The 17,298-nt window shown below is 38.6% G+C and overlaps 1 protein-coding gene and 2 pseudogenes across 1 annotated transcript; 2 read left to right on the top strand and 1 right to left on the bottom strand.

The window, feature by feature from the left end:
* Positions 1–27: 27 nt before the first annotated feature.
* Positions 28–7,351, top strand: LOC139727550 (peptidyl-prolyl cis-trans isomerase NIMA-interacting 4-like). Its single transcript, XM_071638530.1, has 4 exons — positions 28–96; positions 2,656–2,723; positions 4,122–4,241; positions 7,185–7,351. The coding sequence occupies exons 1-4, from the start codon at positions 39–41 to the stop codon at positions 7,341–7,343; spliced, it is 405 nt and encodes a 134-aa protein (XP_071494631.1). The 5' UTR covers positions 28–38; the 3' UTR covers positions 7,344–7,351.
* LOC139727540 (uncharacterized) lies at positions 439–2,152 on the top strand (annotated as a pseudogene).
* Positions 7,352–16,876: 9,525 nt separating the features above from the next.
* LOC139727610 (uncharacterized) overlaps positions 16,877–17,298 on the bottom strand; it is a 176,089-nt pseudogene continuing 175,667 nt past the window's right edge.

Genomic DNA, 17,298 nt, shown 5'->3' with positions numbered 1-17,298 from the left:
AGTGTCCACGCACAGACTCGTTAGCGCAAAACCTCAAAATGCCCAAAAATAAAGGTGGTGGAGGGGCGGCCAAGGGAGGAAAGTCGAAAGGAAAAGGTGAGCCAATGCGTCATGATTGTGATATAAATGATATTATTCAGAAGATCCAGACTTTCAGTTGAAGGCTGGTAGAAACTAGGGGTTATCACGGGTGGTTTTCTTACAGTCCCAAGTGTTCATAATGGTGTTGGTGACTTTGTAGCCTTCATCCTTCATGGATGGCCTCGTCATATACAATGTAATATCATATTGCATCCTGCACCCGACTTCATCAGTCACTAGGTTAGAGCTAGATTGATAAATGTACCTGTAGTGTGGTTCGGGGCCTCAGAATTCTTTCACAATGTGTATCAAATTTCTATGAAGATGTTGGAAAGAGTTCATATGTACCCGTATAATATGTACCCGTATATAATCACAATAACATCAGACTTAAAGGGGATGGCTAGTAACTGATCAGTGGGAACCAGTGGGAATGCTGGAGGATGATTGTTCCAATCCTTGTGGGATTCATTTAAGAGTACATTGTATATCTACTCTTGTGTGAAAATTATTTGCTTCAGGATGGTCTCATATTCAAGTAATGTGCAGTTTAATGTTTCCAGGTAAGCGTCCCTGGTCAGTGACGGGGCATTAATCTGCACATTACTTGAATATGAGACCGTTCTGAAGCAAATAATTTTCACACAACAGTAGATATATAATTAGACAGAAAGATCCGTCTGTCCGGAGGACTCTTTTTATATTTTGCCATTAACGCTGTCCTCCGTAGAGAGACGGAAGGTTGCAGTACCCATTGCTGTGTGGATGTTCTTAACCACTGTCTGTATGGGAAATTGGGTGAGGTACCTCACCCTTCTCGATTGCGTCTAATTCACGGCCCTAGGTCGGCAAATTTAAGCTTGTATAGTTAAATTAGCTTTTTAAGAATACATTACACTCACCAGATTAATGAATAATCCCACATTTTAGTAGAATTTTCAACGTAAAACACAGCCTGTCGCGTCGTCACGTTCAAACTGCAGAAACATACACTATGAATCTATTAGCCAATCACATGCGAGGTAGCTTCTACGTGTTTGTTTTATTAAAACACGTACCTCGCATGTGATTGGCTTACAGATTCAAAATGGCGACTTACAGCTTGCGAACGGCGATGTTGCGATATCGATAAAATTTCTGCGTTATAACCGAGTTTAAATGAGTATTTCGATTGCACAATTGAGAAATTTATCCCAAATATTGCTGCATAATGTGTCATGTCATGTCAAACTTGTTTGAATGTAAAAAAGCTGTCTGATATTTGGTTTATCGTAACGTTTGATCTGTGCGCGACTGCTCCACACAGGAGCCGCAATCATTGACTTCAGTCTGTATACGGAGGGGATCCGTGAAGCCAGACATAGTCTCCGCGGAACATTCCCCGACGGAGAGATACAGACCGATCTTTCGGTCAAATATATAATGTACTCTTAAATGAATCCCACAAGGATTGGAACAATCATCCCTCAGCATTCCCACTGATCGGTTACTAGCCGTCCCCTTTAAACTGGAATAAGCATGTTGACAATGTCTGCCAAAAAGCTAATAACACCCTGGCCTTCCTGAGAAGAAATCTGCACCTCAACTCACCGAAACTCAAAACCACAGCATACAGAACACTGGTCAGACCTCTAGTTGAATATGCCTCCTCCGTGTGGGATCCATCAACTTCAAGGAATATCAGCAAGATTGAGATGATCCGGCAGAGGGTAGCCAGATACACTCTAAACCGATATCGGAGTACATCAAGTGTATCATCAATGCTGCAGGAGCTGGGATGGACATCACTACAGTACAACAGAGATGTGAACATCTCCGTCTTGTGATGCTCTACAAGATCCACACCCAGCTTGTACCATTCAACTGTGAGGCTTTCATCACCAAATCCATCAGACCATCCAGAGGTGTGAACACTCAAGGCTACCTCATCCCTCAATCCCGGACACAACAGCACCAAAACTCGTTCTTTACTAGAACTGTTAGATCCTGGAATGCCCTCCCTGACGATGTTGTGATGGCCTCTTCAGTTAACGCCTTTCGTCTCCTGCTGATGGAAGGCAGCAACAGCTAGATTCGAGGCAGTTTTTACTTGCACCCCGTAAATTATTGGCACATGCACCTTACCCCTATGGCACACACTATCACGAAGTTCTGCAAGAATCTTCAAGGTTGAAGGAAGCAGACTAATGACAAGAAGAAGAAGTATCCCCCCCCCCCCCACTAAACTATACACAACCCATGCCATGCCAGTCGCTGTAAAAACGGCGTCTGGTTGGGCTACTATACCCCCCACTAACCTTGGACTCCGGGGCCTGGGTCCGCGTTACCCTCGCAAGACACAGAGATCAACATTATAGTCGACTTTTACCTTTGATAGTTAAGCCCATAACCCTAATAAAGTCTAACCCTAAATAAAGCCACCTAAATTTAATCATTAAGTTATACTTATACAATGTAGAAAATCACTTTTTTTCCCCTCAAATTTACTGGGCGGGTATGGAACTCTTGCTAAGAATAAGATGTTTTATTCTCCACCTTAGCTTGTCACGTTCTTTCATGATGTCCTTTCTGCAGGAGGAGCCACAGGAGGGGATGATGAAAGTGGGGGAGGAAAGCAGAAGAAAGGAGGAACAGCAGTCAAGGTAAGCACCTTCAAAACATCCATCCGTAAGGTTCACTAAATTCTGTGGTTTCACTACTACAATTGTAGTATACTCGTGAGTGAATAACAAATTACACTACAGTCTGAGAGTGCACCCCACAGGTTCTGAGTGAAATACTGTAAAAGTGGAAATTTTCGCGCATTTGGCGCATCCAGAAACTAGCGCTAAAATAAAAGCACGCAGATATTTTTGCTTGCCATATGTTTCAGTAGTTGATGTCTTGATTTCGCGTAATTAAAAACCTGCAAAACTCTTCTTCTTACCTGGCCGAGCACGAAAAATTAGTCATGCGAAAATATCCACTTTCACAGTAGCTGAAAACAAACAGGTGATAAATGAAGTCTTCTTCCGATCTTTAAAATAACAACAACAACAAATGAATGTATGATTAAAATCTGACACCAACATGAACAGTGGTGAGGAAACTGATCATCATCTTAACATTAGCAGTGTATAAAACTCAAAAATGTTGAAGTTGAATGTCATGACAGTGCTAGTGGTATCAAATTAGCTAAACACGCCTCATAACTTTTTTCTCAGAAATTTGAAGAAATGAAAAATCTCAGAAGAGGTCACGAGTACCCAGTACTGTGGGTTAAAAGTGGAAATTTTCGTGGTGTAGAAATTTTCAGACATTTCGTGCGACCAGAAACTAGCACAAAAATAAGAACATGCATTATATTTTTCTTCAAGATGTAACACTATTAAACATTTTGATTCTGTGGAATTAAAAACATGAAATTCATCATACTTGGCCAGTCACAAAAGAAATTGTCTCAGGAAATTTTTCAATTTTACAGTATTCTTATGGATTCTGCTAGACAAAAATTGAGGACATTGCATTTTTACACCCCACCCAAGAACTAAGAAAAAAAAAATCAAAATCTGATTGAGCATAAAAAACAAGTTTTGATTTTCTATTTAAAACAGATGAGGACTATGGTGATGTGGCTGCAATGGTCACATGACCAAGACAGCTGCTTTGAAGGACTTACAGAATGTGTGTACTTTAAAACCAGAAATATATGTGCATAAAACCAAGCTTCATGCTGTAAATGTTTCTGGATTTACAGTATATTTGAGCTGCGCTGTAGTGACTTTCATTACGATCTTTGCTTTCCTAGCATCACATAGTTTCGCCCATCTTAGATTGTAGATAACATTCTAGAGTTGAGAGACCACCCCATTGTGATGACAATTTATTTTCATGGTGTATATCACTTGCCAAAATGCAAATATACATATGTATATAGATATATTTGTGCTATGCATCATTAATTTGTTGGCATACACTTTACATGTGGGAAGGTGGCATGAGGTCACTGAAAGCGTACTTGGAATTATGAAATACTAGTATTTCTCACCCATCATCCCCAGGTCAGGCACATACTGTGTGAGAAGCATTCCAAAGCTATGGAGGCCATGGAGAAGATCAAGGCGGGAGAGAGGTTCAATTCGGTAGCAGAGAAATACAGTGAGGACAAGGCACGACAAGGGGTAAGGACTGTCCACTGTTAACAGACATGGATTGAATGGGCACTTGGGGTTTTTGAAAACACCAAACAAACCCACATTTGCATATCATTGAAAAATGTTTATAAACTTGATGAATAAGCAGGTATGTAGGAGGAAAGTTTGGTTTGCTAATGGGGTGGGGGAAGAGGTAGAATTATTGTCTTTATATTTGTTTACCTTTTTTTCCCCCATTTCTATGCATTTATTTATTCATTTATTCATTCATATTCATTCATATAAATGGGATAGGATGGTTTTGTGCCTGGATAAATGATTTTGAATTGTTCTCTTCCTCCTTGCTATGCTTTAGGAAGACACTAGTGGTTTTGCTTTCGTCACTCAATGTCTCTATTTTGACTGCAATACCAGCTTTTGAGAATGTAACAGATTTTTTTTTTTAATTGCAACTGATTGACAAATGCCCTATTTTAACATTAATAAGCACTGAATTGATCAGTCTGTTTAGTTGTAGCCATGACAAAATGAATCATGGGTATACATACTCGAGCAGGATTCGAACCTACGACCATATTTGGACAGGGGTCTGATCCATTAGACCACTAATGAGCTTCTGCTCGACAGCCAGTAAAAGTGCTGGTTCTAATCCTTACAGCATGCAGGGGGTACTGCATGTATTACAGTGCGTTCCCGTTATAACGAACATGGTTATAACACAATTCCGGTTACAATGAAGTGAAACTTCAGACCGCAACATTATCCGCTCTATGTTTTTATGCCTCCGCCACGAAGTGGTGCCGGAGGCATTATGTTTTCGGGTTGTCCGTCCGTCCGTCCTTCCGTCCGTCCGTCCGTCTTTCCGTCCGTCCGTAATGAATTTTGTGGACAAGGTAACTATCAAAACCTGTTGAGGTATCCTAATGAAACTTGGCATGTATGTGTATTAGGGGGTGAAGTTGTGCCTATCAACTTTTGGGTGCACGTGCTCAAGGTCAAAGGTCAAAAGGTCAAGGTCAAATACATAAAATTTCACTATTTCCACCATATCTATGCAATGCCTGAAGATATTTTCTTGAAACTTAGTGTATACATGTATTACCCAATTTAGATTCTCTGGTGAAAGTTTGGGTCATGAGGTCAAAGGTCAGAGGTCAAAAGGTCGAGTAAAAGTATTAAAACTTCTTTTTTTCTCTGTAAATTGGAAAATTGTTCAAGGTATCTTCATGGAACATAGTATATACATGTACTGACTGGCAATGATTATCTAGAGAATGTAGGGTTCATGGGGTCAAAGGTCAGGGGTCAAAGGTCAAGTGCAACACTTCAAAATTTTACTATTTCCCTCATGTTCATGCAATGCCAGCAGGATTATTTTTTTTTAACACTTTGTGTATGCATGTGTAACCTAATAGAAATTCTCTGGAGAGTTTTTTTTTTTCTTTTTTGCCTCAAAGGTCAAAAGGTCAAAGATCAAGTGAAAGTGCTGAACTAACTTTTTCTTCCATATCTTGGAAGTGGCTCGATTTATCGTGAAACTTACTGCATATTTATGCATGTTCTACCTGAAAGTGATTATCTTATGAATTTTAGGGTCAAAGGCCAGATGAACATGGTAACAATTTACTATTCAGTACAGAAATTGCACTTCTCCTCCATACCGGTACCATGAAAATTACTCAATGCATAGATGTATGAATGGGTCAAAGTCAAGTTAAAGTCCTTAAATCCCCAAATACATGCTCTCCTATTCATCCAATTAAACCAAGGTCAAGGAAGGTGAACATTCAACACATTTGTGACAAACTTGTCATTTCAATATTTTGCCAGTTTTGTGAAAATGTAATCACACATTGTCCACATGTACTATCTAGACCTATTAGGAGAATCATGCATTATGGCGGAGGCATACCAGTCGCCATAGCGACATTTCTAGTTTATTTATTGGTTCAGTTATAATGAAATTTCGATAAAACGAAAGAAAATTGCCGGTCCCGAGGACTTCGTTATAATGGGAGTCTACTGTATTCAAATTCATTTTTTAAAATCATTCATATATTTGTTTTTTAGTTGCATTCAACCACAAATTATGTTGAATCAAATTATCCTGGCATCACATCAAAATACGTGGTTAGTTGATACTGTATACGCTGTTATTTTCGTGTACAGATATTTTGGCAAATGACTAGGCCATAGACATTTTCGCGAGATGTCGTTTTCGCGAATTGACGCCGACGCTTTATGTTAATGCACTATTAACAGAGCGCGTGGAGACATTTTCGCGTGTTGTTAAATTCGCGATCCAACTGTGATTCGCGAAATTCGCGAAAATTAAACCCCCGCGAAAATAACAGCTTATACATTACTTGTTTACATGATGCACAGATGTTCATAACTTATGACACAACAAGACCCACAATGAGAAACTCTTATTGGATGAATTTCATCATCACTCTATAAGTATTAGTCATTCATTAGTTTTCAAGTTATCCAACCTGAGTTGACATCGAAGACTTTTAGCAGGCATTTGCTATCCCAAATATTCACCTAGAGAGATTCTTTGTTTGTTTTTTTTTTCTTTAATAATGACAATGAATTCAACTTAAAAGGGGAACTCCAGACCAACCAAAAGTTAGTCTGAAAAGAAAGAGTTAATTTTTACAAGCATGACAGTGAAAATTTGATCAAAATTGGATAAAAATTACGAAAGGTATGAAATTGTAAAGTTTTGCTTGTTTTCATGAAAACGGTTCAAGTCCATAACCGTTTTCATGAAAACAAGCAAAACTTACAAAACAGTTTATGTACTTGAACATTCAATATGAATATGCAATAGTGAGTTAATGATGTCATTGCCTCACAAACTTACTGTATAGTTTGTACATAAAATCTTTCTTTTTCAGACTACTAGTAAACTTGTAATTGGCCTCGAATTCCCCCTTTAACTTCTACTTCTTCTTTTCATAATAGGGTGACCTTGGCTGGATGACCCGTGGATCCATGGTGGGACCCTTTCAAGATGCAGCATTCAATCTTCAACCAAGCACAATGGACAGGCCAATCTATACTGACCCACCTGTGAAGACAAAGTTTGGATATCACATTATCATGATAGAGGGAAAGAAATAGCATAGGTCCCACCCCTCCCCCTTTTCCCTCTTTTGTACAGTTAGAAATGCACAGTCAACTCTGCATAAGTCCAATCTATTTAGACTGGAGAATAAACTGTAACTCGGGCAATATTTTCCTCGCATGATACAAACAATGCATAATGTCTGCATATTTTGGTCTGAGAATTTGCTTTGGCAGAATTTGACTAATGCAACTGCCGACTTATGCAAAGTTGACTGTAAGATGTTTGTATTGTATCAGTCTGCTTTTCCTGCCTTCTTTTGTTGAATTTTACGCTAACAGTAAATAATTTAGCCAGTATTCTGTCATGAAGGTATTCTGGCATTTGTAGATCAGCACCACTGATTGGAAAATACCCTGTCAAGCCCGTGTTTCTTGGCAGTCCTGGCTTTAGCGTGATTGGTTTTGCGTTTGTCAAACCCTTGTTTGTGGTCCCAGGAATCCGAATGGAGGTAAAGGTGGTTGCCCATCTTAATTTGAACCCATGATGAAACGTTTGTGTTTGGAGGACGCTGATCATTAATATTAGCAGACCTTTTAGCGAACTTGATTCCACTGGTAATTGCAATAAACCTATTAATGACATCCCCTTCTTCTCAGAAAATTTGGTTTATGTTTCTGATAACACATTTGGAGGAGATGTATTGTCACAGCCACATTTGATCAATGAGGGCATCAGAAAGGTAGTCCCTAGGAATTTAGTGCAAGCCTGTATTTATAATCTGCAAGTGTAATGTATGAGGTCAAGGGAATAATTAGGAGATTTTAATTTGAGAGCGGACACAATAGCATATCGTTGCTGGGGGGACAAGACCTCATATCTACAAAATGCCATCGTGGCCTCAATGTTTTTGGTTAAGACTGCTAGGATTTGGACAGGACTTTTCTGATTATCTGACCATAAATTTTAAAAAAAAAGTAATTTTCACCAGAATTTGAGAAACAAGGTCTTGTCACCCCAGCGACAATACAACACCATAGTGTACGAGTATTGTCCTGCATAGTATGTTAATGCATGGCATTACTGTAAAAACAGAAATTTTCGTGTGCATGAAACATTCACTAATGTGAGGAACCAAGATTTGCAAAAAGGAAAGTGTGCATGAAAGTTTTTGTCTATTCAGTGCATTGAATGCCAGTACAATACTGTACACCGTCGTGGTTGGCAATTCACAAAAGTTTCATGCCACGAAAAAAGGCTGTCAGCTCCGATTTGCAAAAGTTTCATGCTGCGAATGTTTGTGGTTTTACACGAACATTTTCACTGTGTGAGTGCAGCACAGTAATAGGCTTTGCATGAGCTGAAGAATTCTACATGTATATTGTCCAGGTGAAACTGGCTATTTAACAAGGTTGTTAATCACAAACATAAATATGATTGTGTGGGACCACATACCATACATGTGCAATGACCATATGCAATGGCGGCTTCATTTTGTGGTGTTTCTCATAGCTATTAGCTGACTTCAAGGAATCTCTCGATATGCTTGATCTTGCTAGACAGTGAATTATGACTGTACATGTTCTCAGGAAGCCAGGACAGAGCTATAAGAGTTAATGTTTCTCTTGTCAGTGAATTGGAAATTCCTTGTTTGCCCCAATCCCATGTACATGTATGTAGATCTGAGAAGGCCATATTCAATACCAGAGGGTCCTTTATTAACACCTGTAACTTATGACACCCATGGAGATCAGTGAAGACCGTATCAATGGATAAGACTCATCAGTGTATACACCATATACTTAATAGTGAGTCTAGATACCAATCCAATTGTATTTGTATGAAATTGTAAAAATATACAATGTCAAGATGTATTTTTAATACTGTGTGCTGTGTGTTTTCAGTTTTGTTTAATATTGCCTTTGTGTAGTCCTCCAGTGTCTGGTGTGTTTGTCTGTTGGTCTTGATGTAACATTGGAGTAGGGAACAACAGAGGTACAGCGGTAGTGGTTTCCATGGATGAGTAAAGCCTTGTAGATCTGATGTACAGTGACTACAGACCTACTGAGCATGTATGCAGATTTCTGTAAAATGTGTATGACTGGTAAACTCCTGTTTTGACCAGGCTGTGAAATCCCTTTGCTATAGAGTGACTGATTATTTAAATGTGTACGTATTTATAATCACACTTTCATTTCAAGTCCAAGACAGACATTTGATGGCAGTGATCTAAGAAAAAGAAGACCAAAGGAGAACTTCAAGAAGAAATCCACCCCAAAATTATCAATTTCACAAGAAAGAGAAAAAAAAAATCCCTACAGAACAGTGCAAAAATGATCAAAATCGGATAAGAAATATTAAAAGAAGTTATGACATTCTGAAATTATCAGAAGACACTTCTTGGCCAGTCACTATGAATATCAAAATCAGCAAATGTCATGCTCTCACAATTTCTTATTCATATAGTATAGGCCAACAGAAATTAAAAATAAAAAAAATCTCATTTTTCAGCTGTTTAAATATAAAACTTGCCTCAAAACCACCCAAAATTAAAAAGAACAACTGTTAACTCTGATATATCTTGGTAAGGGAAAATGCTTTTACTTGTATTACATACATGAAAAATTGTGAGGGTATGACATCATCAACCCGCTCATTTGAATATTCGTAAGGACTGGTCAAGAAATGTTTAAAAAAAAAAGTAAAATTCAATATGTCATATCTTCAATATCTTATTTGTCATTTTTCATTTGGACACACAATGTTTCAGTACATCAGAGCTTGACACATTCACATCCACCATAGTTCAGACACTGAAAAAACACAGAAGAAGCAGGCGGGTAGCAGAACTTGTGTATAATGAATTTTACAAGTCACTTTTATGTAATTATGTAAGTCCTTTAATATTACAACATATAATTACAGGTACATCATTTTCAAAAAAACGGCGTCCTCGTATCACGTCAACATGGTTGGTAATCAACACATTAATCACCGTATTTGTACATGAACACATGTGGTACAAGCATCGTGTTCAAAATCTGTTCAGTTTCTGTTACTTGATTTTTGGTATTAAAAGATCAAGAAGTGCAGTTTGGGGGTGAATCAAGAAAGATGTCACAGTAATCTTTGAAAATTAAGAAAAGGAAATGTTAAAAGATCAAGATGCAACGTCCTTCTTGCACTCTCTTCGTATAAGAATAATGAAAGCTGTCATTCATTTTACCACCCATCGAAGCTGCCGATAAGTCATGGGCTCATATTACAGTACAACACCCTTGGAGTGCACCAAGTACAGCAATCAACAAGGCCATTGCGATTACTGCAACAAATGATAAAATGGGTTCTAACTCAGAGAAGATTCGGAGGCAAGAACAATTGAGCAAGGAGACATTATCTTGTCCTCGTTTCCTGGAAGAATTTGAAAAAAAAAAAGAAGAAAAAGGGGGGGGGGGGGGTGGGTGACAGAGTGCTCGTGGTATTTGGGATGGTGGAATGGAATATTCACAGTAATTTACAAAGTCTCTTCTCCATTTTAAAGCTCTTACCCCACCTGATACTCCTTCCGTATGTACATTCCGCTTTCACGATATCATATCAAAGTTCTATCCTTTTTCTTTTGAACAAGATGCACTGTACACAGCTGCGATAGTTGTCGCAAAGAAGGGGGGAAAATGATGGCTGGTTTAATTGCTACCATAACAGAGCAACCCCCTTCATTGCTTGCCGGGCCCCATTTCGACCACCCTGCAGAACAAGCATTTATAACCACCTTCTATTGCTATCACCACGGCAGCAAGTATGCAAAAAATGCATTGATTGTGAGCTGATTCGTTGGTAACATGTAAATCATAATCATTGTACCTCGTAGTGAACCTGCCTTTGAGATGGGGCATTTCATGTCCCACCATCTATCCAAAGTGCAGCAGTTAACCTCGTATTGTACACATGCTGAAATCCGCAACACAAACGGTGGATATTTCTGAACTTCATCCTTATCCTTCCCGTAATTACACGATACCAACTCCTGTCGACAGTGAGGTTCGTGCCCACACTGGGTCAAATCCTTCATAAATGCCATGATAATGTGCTTTCAAGCCATGATATTCGACAGACATGTACATTCAAGCATTCAGTCAGAGCGTACATGCAGTGAAGTTTTTTTTGTAGCTTTCACCAAGAGTATTACTGTCAGCATTTTCCTGATAGAAGATTGACTACCCCTTTTTGGTCATGTGATTGACACACATTCCCCCCATTTCAATCCTTCCAGCTGCAAAGTTTGTATAATGCATTCTGCAGATCACCATATTATCAAAAAAATTGGACTCCACACAGGTATACTGACCCTGCTGAGTTCATATGAGAAAGTCCCTTGGGGGAAAATCAGAATTTAAGATGCAAACTGGATTGCAATCATCCAGTGAAAAAGAAAAGGAAGAAAGAAAGAAATATGAGACTGTTAAAGTAACATTACAAAGTGCAATTAACTCTGTTAATGGAACTGCTTAAGTTTTGGGGTCAGATAAGGCATCATCATCACTTCTCATAAAACAGTCTTCAAAATGCACACCTCCAACTACCCTTCCCTCCCCCCCCCCCCCCCAAGAAAAAGATAAACATTGCTGATTTTGTTTTATTTAACCATCTTGTCTCATGTGGCTTAAAGATTGTGATGATTACAATGATTTACAGGTTTTAGTATGAAAGTCACACAGGTATTACATAACATAGTCTTTGCTCTTGCACTTGAGTTGAAGAAATTTAAGATCCTCGGCGGTGCAAATCTGACATCAGAACACTTAAAAGGGGTAAAGAGACACACACGGTGTAATGGGAACAGCACACAAATACCATTAGTCAAGTTTGGGGAAATGTTTTGTCCAAATGCACAAGGAAGTGAACAGTGTGGCTACTCATTGTTTTCATATCTGTGGTGCATGAGGGGTATGAGGGCGCTGTTTAACTCTGCCACTCTGCAAGAAATGCAGCCACTCAAAAATCCCACCAGAAACCTGTGTAAAGTCATGCATTTTCTTTTTCCACAGTTTTAACACACTTCATAGCTTACAGTAAACTTAAGTCCACAAAGTAGAATTGAAAGAAATTAAACTGCAAACTCTGTGTCATTTGAACAGTAGTGGATGACACATATTTCCATACAACTTACTTGGACAGTAAGCACAGAAGTTTGAACAATTTCTTTTCCTTTATGTGTCAAATGTTTGTTTACCTCTTCTTTTTCAGTCCTTTTTTTTTAATGAAGATATCCTGGAAGACAATTGCATGAATGAAAACAAAGCAAAGAAAAGATAAGTTAACTAATAGCTAATTTCTGATATGGTCTACTACCAATTATTTCTAACAGTTACACACTAATGACAGCTACGCCTAACCACCGTTAAGTCATTAGTTTTGTCTACAAAAGCAAGTGTAGTTGCAGATAGCATGTGCACTCACTGTACACCCCACATGATGACAAGTTTTAAATGAAGAGATTACTCCCCCCCCCCCCTGCTTCACTGACCTCTATTCTGAACTAGAACTGCATTTAAGATATCTTTGCTCTTCCAACAAAGCTGAAGAGATATTTTCTGATGCTCTCTGTGTACTTCATAATGGCTATACATTTTTTTTATTTTTTTTTCTATATTAGCCATCTTCATCTAAATTCAGATTTTTTTTTTGTGTAACTATCATTTTCAGACATTACATTCAAACAAATGCATATGCTAGCACACTTTCAACATGGTTCAGAGAAAAATGCACATGGCCAACCCAGAGTACGAAAGCGCATGGACATTTTTTTTTTTTGCCATTACTGTTGCGATATACAACTTTATACGTTTCTACACAAGTATACAGATAGATATTTCGATTTTCATTAGCAAAATATTTTCTTATCTTATATGTAGGTGAGCTTTTATGCTGATATACAAACATTTAAGCGCATATTTCGTGCAGAGGCAAATAATTCAACAAGTAAAAAAAAAATGAAGTCACTCTTTTATCACAGAAATGATATACACATCGTTGAAGCAAAAAAGAAAGTCCTGTTTATATCGAAGTCTGATAATAATACATTGTGTTCTCATCATAGAATACAATCTAACTGAGCTAATTAACAAAATTTTCACAAACACTTAAAACTTGCTTAGAATGCCAAAGTAATGTAGCAAAAAATATTTCTGTGAAGCAGATCGCAAGTTGCTGTTTTATTGCTGTTTGTGTAAGTCTTGAAAACACAATGTTGCAAAGAATATTGACAGAGTTGAAACATAGTAAATTATGAACATGATATTATTTACATTATTAGGACAGATATAAAAAAGCCATGATTTCTTTTATTCTTTTAACTAGCTGGATAATACCAAAGAAAGCTCCACTACATAGAACACTCACATCACATCATTTGACAGTAAAAGATAGGCGATAGATTTATGCCCCTCATTTGCAAAACTCATCATCTCTGAAATGCTCTTCTCCTTCGTAGCACTGCAGTGAATGGTACGGAGTCCTTTTTAGAAACAGGGTGCACCAAGAAAAATCATTCAATCACGATCGTCTATCCACCGAGATCTAGTAAAGTATACAAAACATAGCTATTTCTCTTGACTTGTTTTGTTTTTAGGTACAGACAGACATTGCTGCGTGTACCTGTCCTTACATCAATAGCTCCATGTTGTCATGACAACAATGTTGCTGAGACAACAATGTTGACAAGACAACAATGTTGCCAACAGCCACGGTACAGGTGTTCCATCATACATAAAAGGACAAACTTTGGTTCGCCAAACCAAAACTCCATTTCGTGGGGACAAAAGTGCTGAAATGAGAGTTGATGTTTCACCATTGACTAGTGTTCACTTTCACACTGATAAAATAACCCGTTGAAGACTAGTCCTGAGTCCATGGTGTCCATGGAAAATGCGTGTTATAGCAGAATTAGTTTGTCCTTGACGGGTTAACTACATAGTAGAGTAAAAGCAATGACAGCACACCTGTAACCGTGACTGTCTTAATGCTGTGAAGAAGAGCAGACTCAACTGTTAGCACAATTATTGAATGATATACTGACAGACCAGTCACCAGTACTATTACAAGTTGTATGTCTATTGACATCTCTACAGCAGCATGGTTTTCTCAAAGCCGCAAACAATGCACAGCACAGCAAGGTGGATTATGCTTATTGGCAAACTATGATCAGATATCCATACTTTTAAAATGATCTATGAAGGATCGTCAACAATGACATTTCACACAGGTTTTAATGGTCATCAGATTGTAGATTTGGCAGCGATGCATAATTGCATATGGGCAAAAATCAATGGAATTACTTGAGTTTACCTGCACATGGTTTGCATAAAATTGCCCATTCTTAAATTTTGTAGTCTTCATTTGAAACCCCCCCCCCCCCCAACACATGTTTTTTTCTTAAAGCTTTGAACACAATCTTACTTAAAATAAACACCATGAAAGTGAAAGCTTTTGCATGATTCATATTTTGCACTGGGCCAATTTCATGCACTGTGCTTGTTCATGATTTTGTAGATAATAGATTTCTTGTGTCTGTTGTAGTAGATGTATCTCCAAGTATACTTGCATGTTTGTTTAGTCTTTTTCCCACTAAAGTTATGTGGAGTGCATAAGTTTTCTAATATTCAAAACAGCAAACTATTTCATGTTCAAGAATGTCATTTTATGGGTTAAGTCACATACAAGTAGGCTAAAGTGAACTGATCCAATGCATACCGTACCATACAATGCCAGATTTTGAGCATTCAAGCACCCTGTAGAGAAAGTGTACCTCGTGAGTTACTTTTAGAAGGGGTCACGTATTTTGTAGCATCCAGGGTCATTCACCGGATGGGCCTATTAAAGCTACTTTTAGATGTCCTGATCAAAGGAATAAACTCTTTGCCTTATCATGGCGTATGTGTGTGTTACGCGCAATCTTTCATGCCAACTTTTGATACGGTTATGGTATGCTTTTGGAGCACATTGGGAAGTGGTCCATTTTTGGCTTGCCATAGTACGATATGGTATGTTGCACACTTAAAGAGAATTTGGGTGCTCCACGGGCATGGGTTTGGTACGCTTTTGGGAGAGCGCTTGAACGCACCCATATATGTAATTAGAGACATGTTCATTCACCCTGTCGCCCTGCCATTAGAATCAGGTATGCTCATAATTGATTTTATTTTTCTCCTTCTTCTGATGCCAAGGACAATTTTTCTCTGGATTCTATCTACTGGATTTTTGTTTCATATCTATATTTCACAATTGCAGCTTGGCTCAATAGAAAAGATTCAAGACATGATTTGGTTTGATGCTCTGCACACTGAACGCAACACAGTATTGTACACTCGTATATTTCAAATTCAAAATTCATACTTGGATTTGAACCATTCCAATTAGTCACATTGTAGCACACAAAAACACTATTCGTGTCCGATTTATACTGTATACATGACATCTGGATACAATTAAAATAAAAACTTAACCCAATGAAGACCATTACATTTCAACACATCTATCCCCTAGCCCATTTGTACCAGAAATGGGCCTTAAAAAGGTTAACCTATACCATGTTCATGCAGCATCACCTATTAAACATCACATTGATATCTGTTTCAATGTTGTCTTCACTCCAGTAAAAAGAGCAAAATCATGTTTGACATTCAGGAAAGAGATTATTCGTGAATACATATCAATATCAGATGAATAAATACTAACATTTTACAAATATATGTCTCTCTTTATACAGCATGTGTTTGATATGCAATACTTAATGTGAGAAGTTTCAGAGTTAAGTTGTCTAGTTCTGTGATCCTTCAAGAGAACACATTGTGTACAATATAAAGAGCAACCTTTACATCTCAGAAGATAAAATTTCATAATTTGTGTGGGTTTTTTCGTTTCAAATATTTGACATATATTCTTCACTTCCCAAAATATTCATCTCTCTCTCTCTCACTCTCTCTCCCCAGTCCAATTTGATAGTCATATTGATTGAATGCACTTTATATGTGTAGCCTAGATTCCACTTACATGTACATGTACATGTACCTGTCTGTTTGACGAACTCACAACTGTAGCTTTTACATGGAAACACAATGTGAAAGTAATTGCACCTATGCAGTGAAAATAAGACAGATTGTTACCCTATCACATGGAATCATACTTGGACTTTAGCTTCAACAGCATTGATTAAGCACATCAGCAACTGTGGTGATTACCACTCTGCCCTTTTAAATGATAACACATCATATGATGGACTATAAAAAAATGTAACTTGTTGCCAGTAAAAAAAAAAAAAAATGTTGTCCTTGGACAAGAGACATAATGTCATAGACTTTACAGACATTTTGTGTAGAGAATATTTTCATAAGCCTTACACCTACAATGTGCAGCAAAGCTTAATACAAAGTAATAGATCTATTAAGTATGCTTAAAAAGGTGTGAAAAAGACTGCTTGAATATCAGAATGCAATGTTACAGAGGTCATGAAGTTGTAAATACAAGTGAACAGTGATTTTATCTGTGTGTTTATGACTGTCTTTGTGAGAGATAGAGAGAGAGAGAGAGAGGGAGGAATTTTGGGGTGATGGGCCCGGTCAATTGTGCCAGTAGCGGACGATGGCCTGCCGCACCCACGTCATCTCGGGGCTGGAAGCGTGACTCTCCGTCAGGCTGTTCACGGTGGACTCGGACCGGCAGGAGCCGGGGCTGATGGGGCTCAGGGGCGGGGGCCGCACCCCGATGGTGTCCGGCTCGGGGCTGGACGCGGAGCGGTTGGACACCACTGAGGAGCTGCGGCTGACCCCGCAGAAGCACTTCTTGCCCGACGCCGGGAGGGTGTTGCCCAGCAGCCGCAGGAGGGCCTCGTACTGGTGGCGCTGCTTACGGCCGTCTTCCCCGAGCGACTCTTTGCTGATGAGTGTGCTGTTGTTGTTCTGCTGTAAGTCTGCAGACGAGAGGCGTAGAGTAGTAGGAGGACATGGGACCAGA

This window comes from Diadema antillarum, unplaced genomic scaffold, assembly GCF_040938485.1.
Source record: "Diadema antillarum isolate AM-2024a unplaced genomic scaffold, OU_Dant_1.0 seq00000136_RagTag, whole genome shotgun sequence".
Classification (NCBI taxonomy): Eukaryota; Metazoa; Echinodermata; class Echinoidea; order Diadematoida; family Diadematidae; genus Diadema; species Diadema antillarum.
This window is presented reverse-complemented; position numbering and strand designations above follow the sequence as displayed.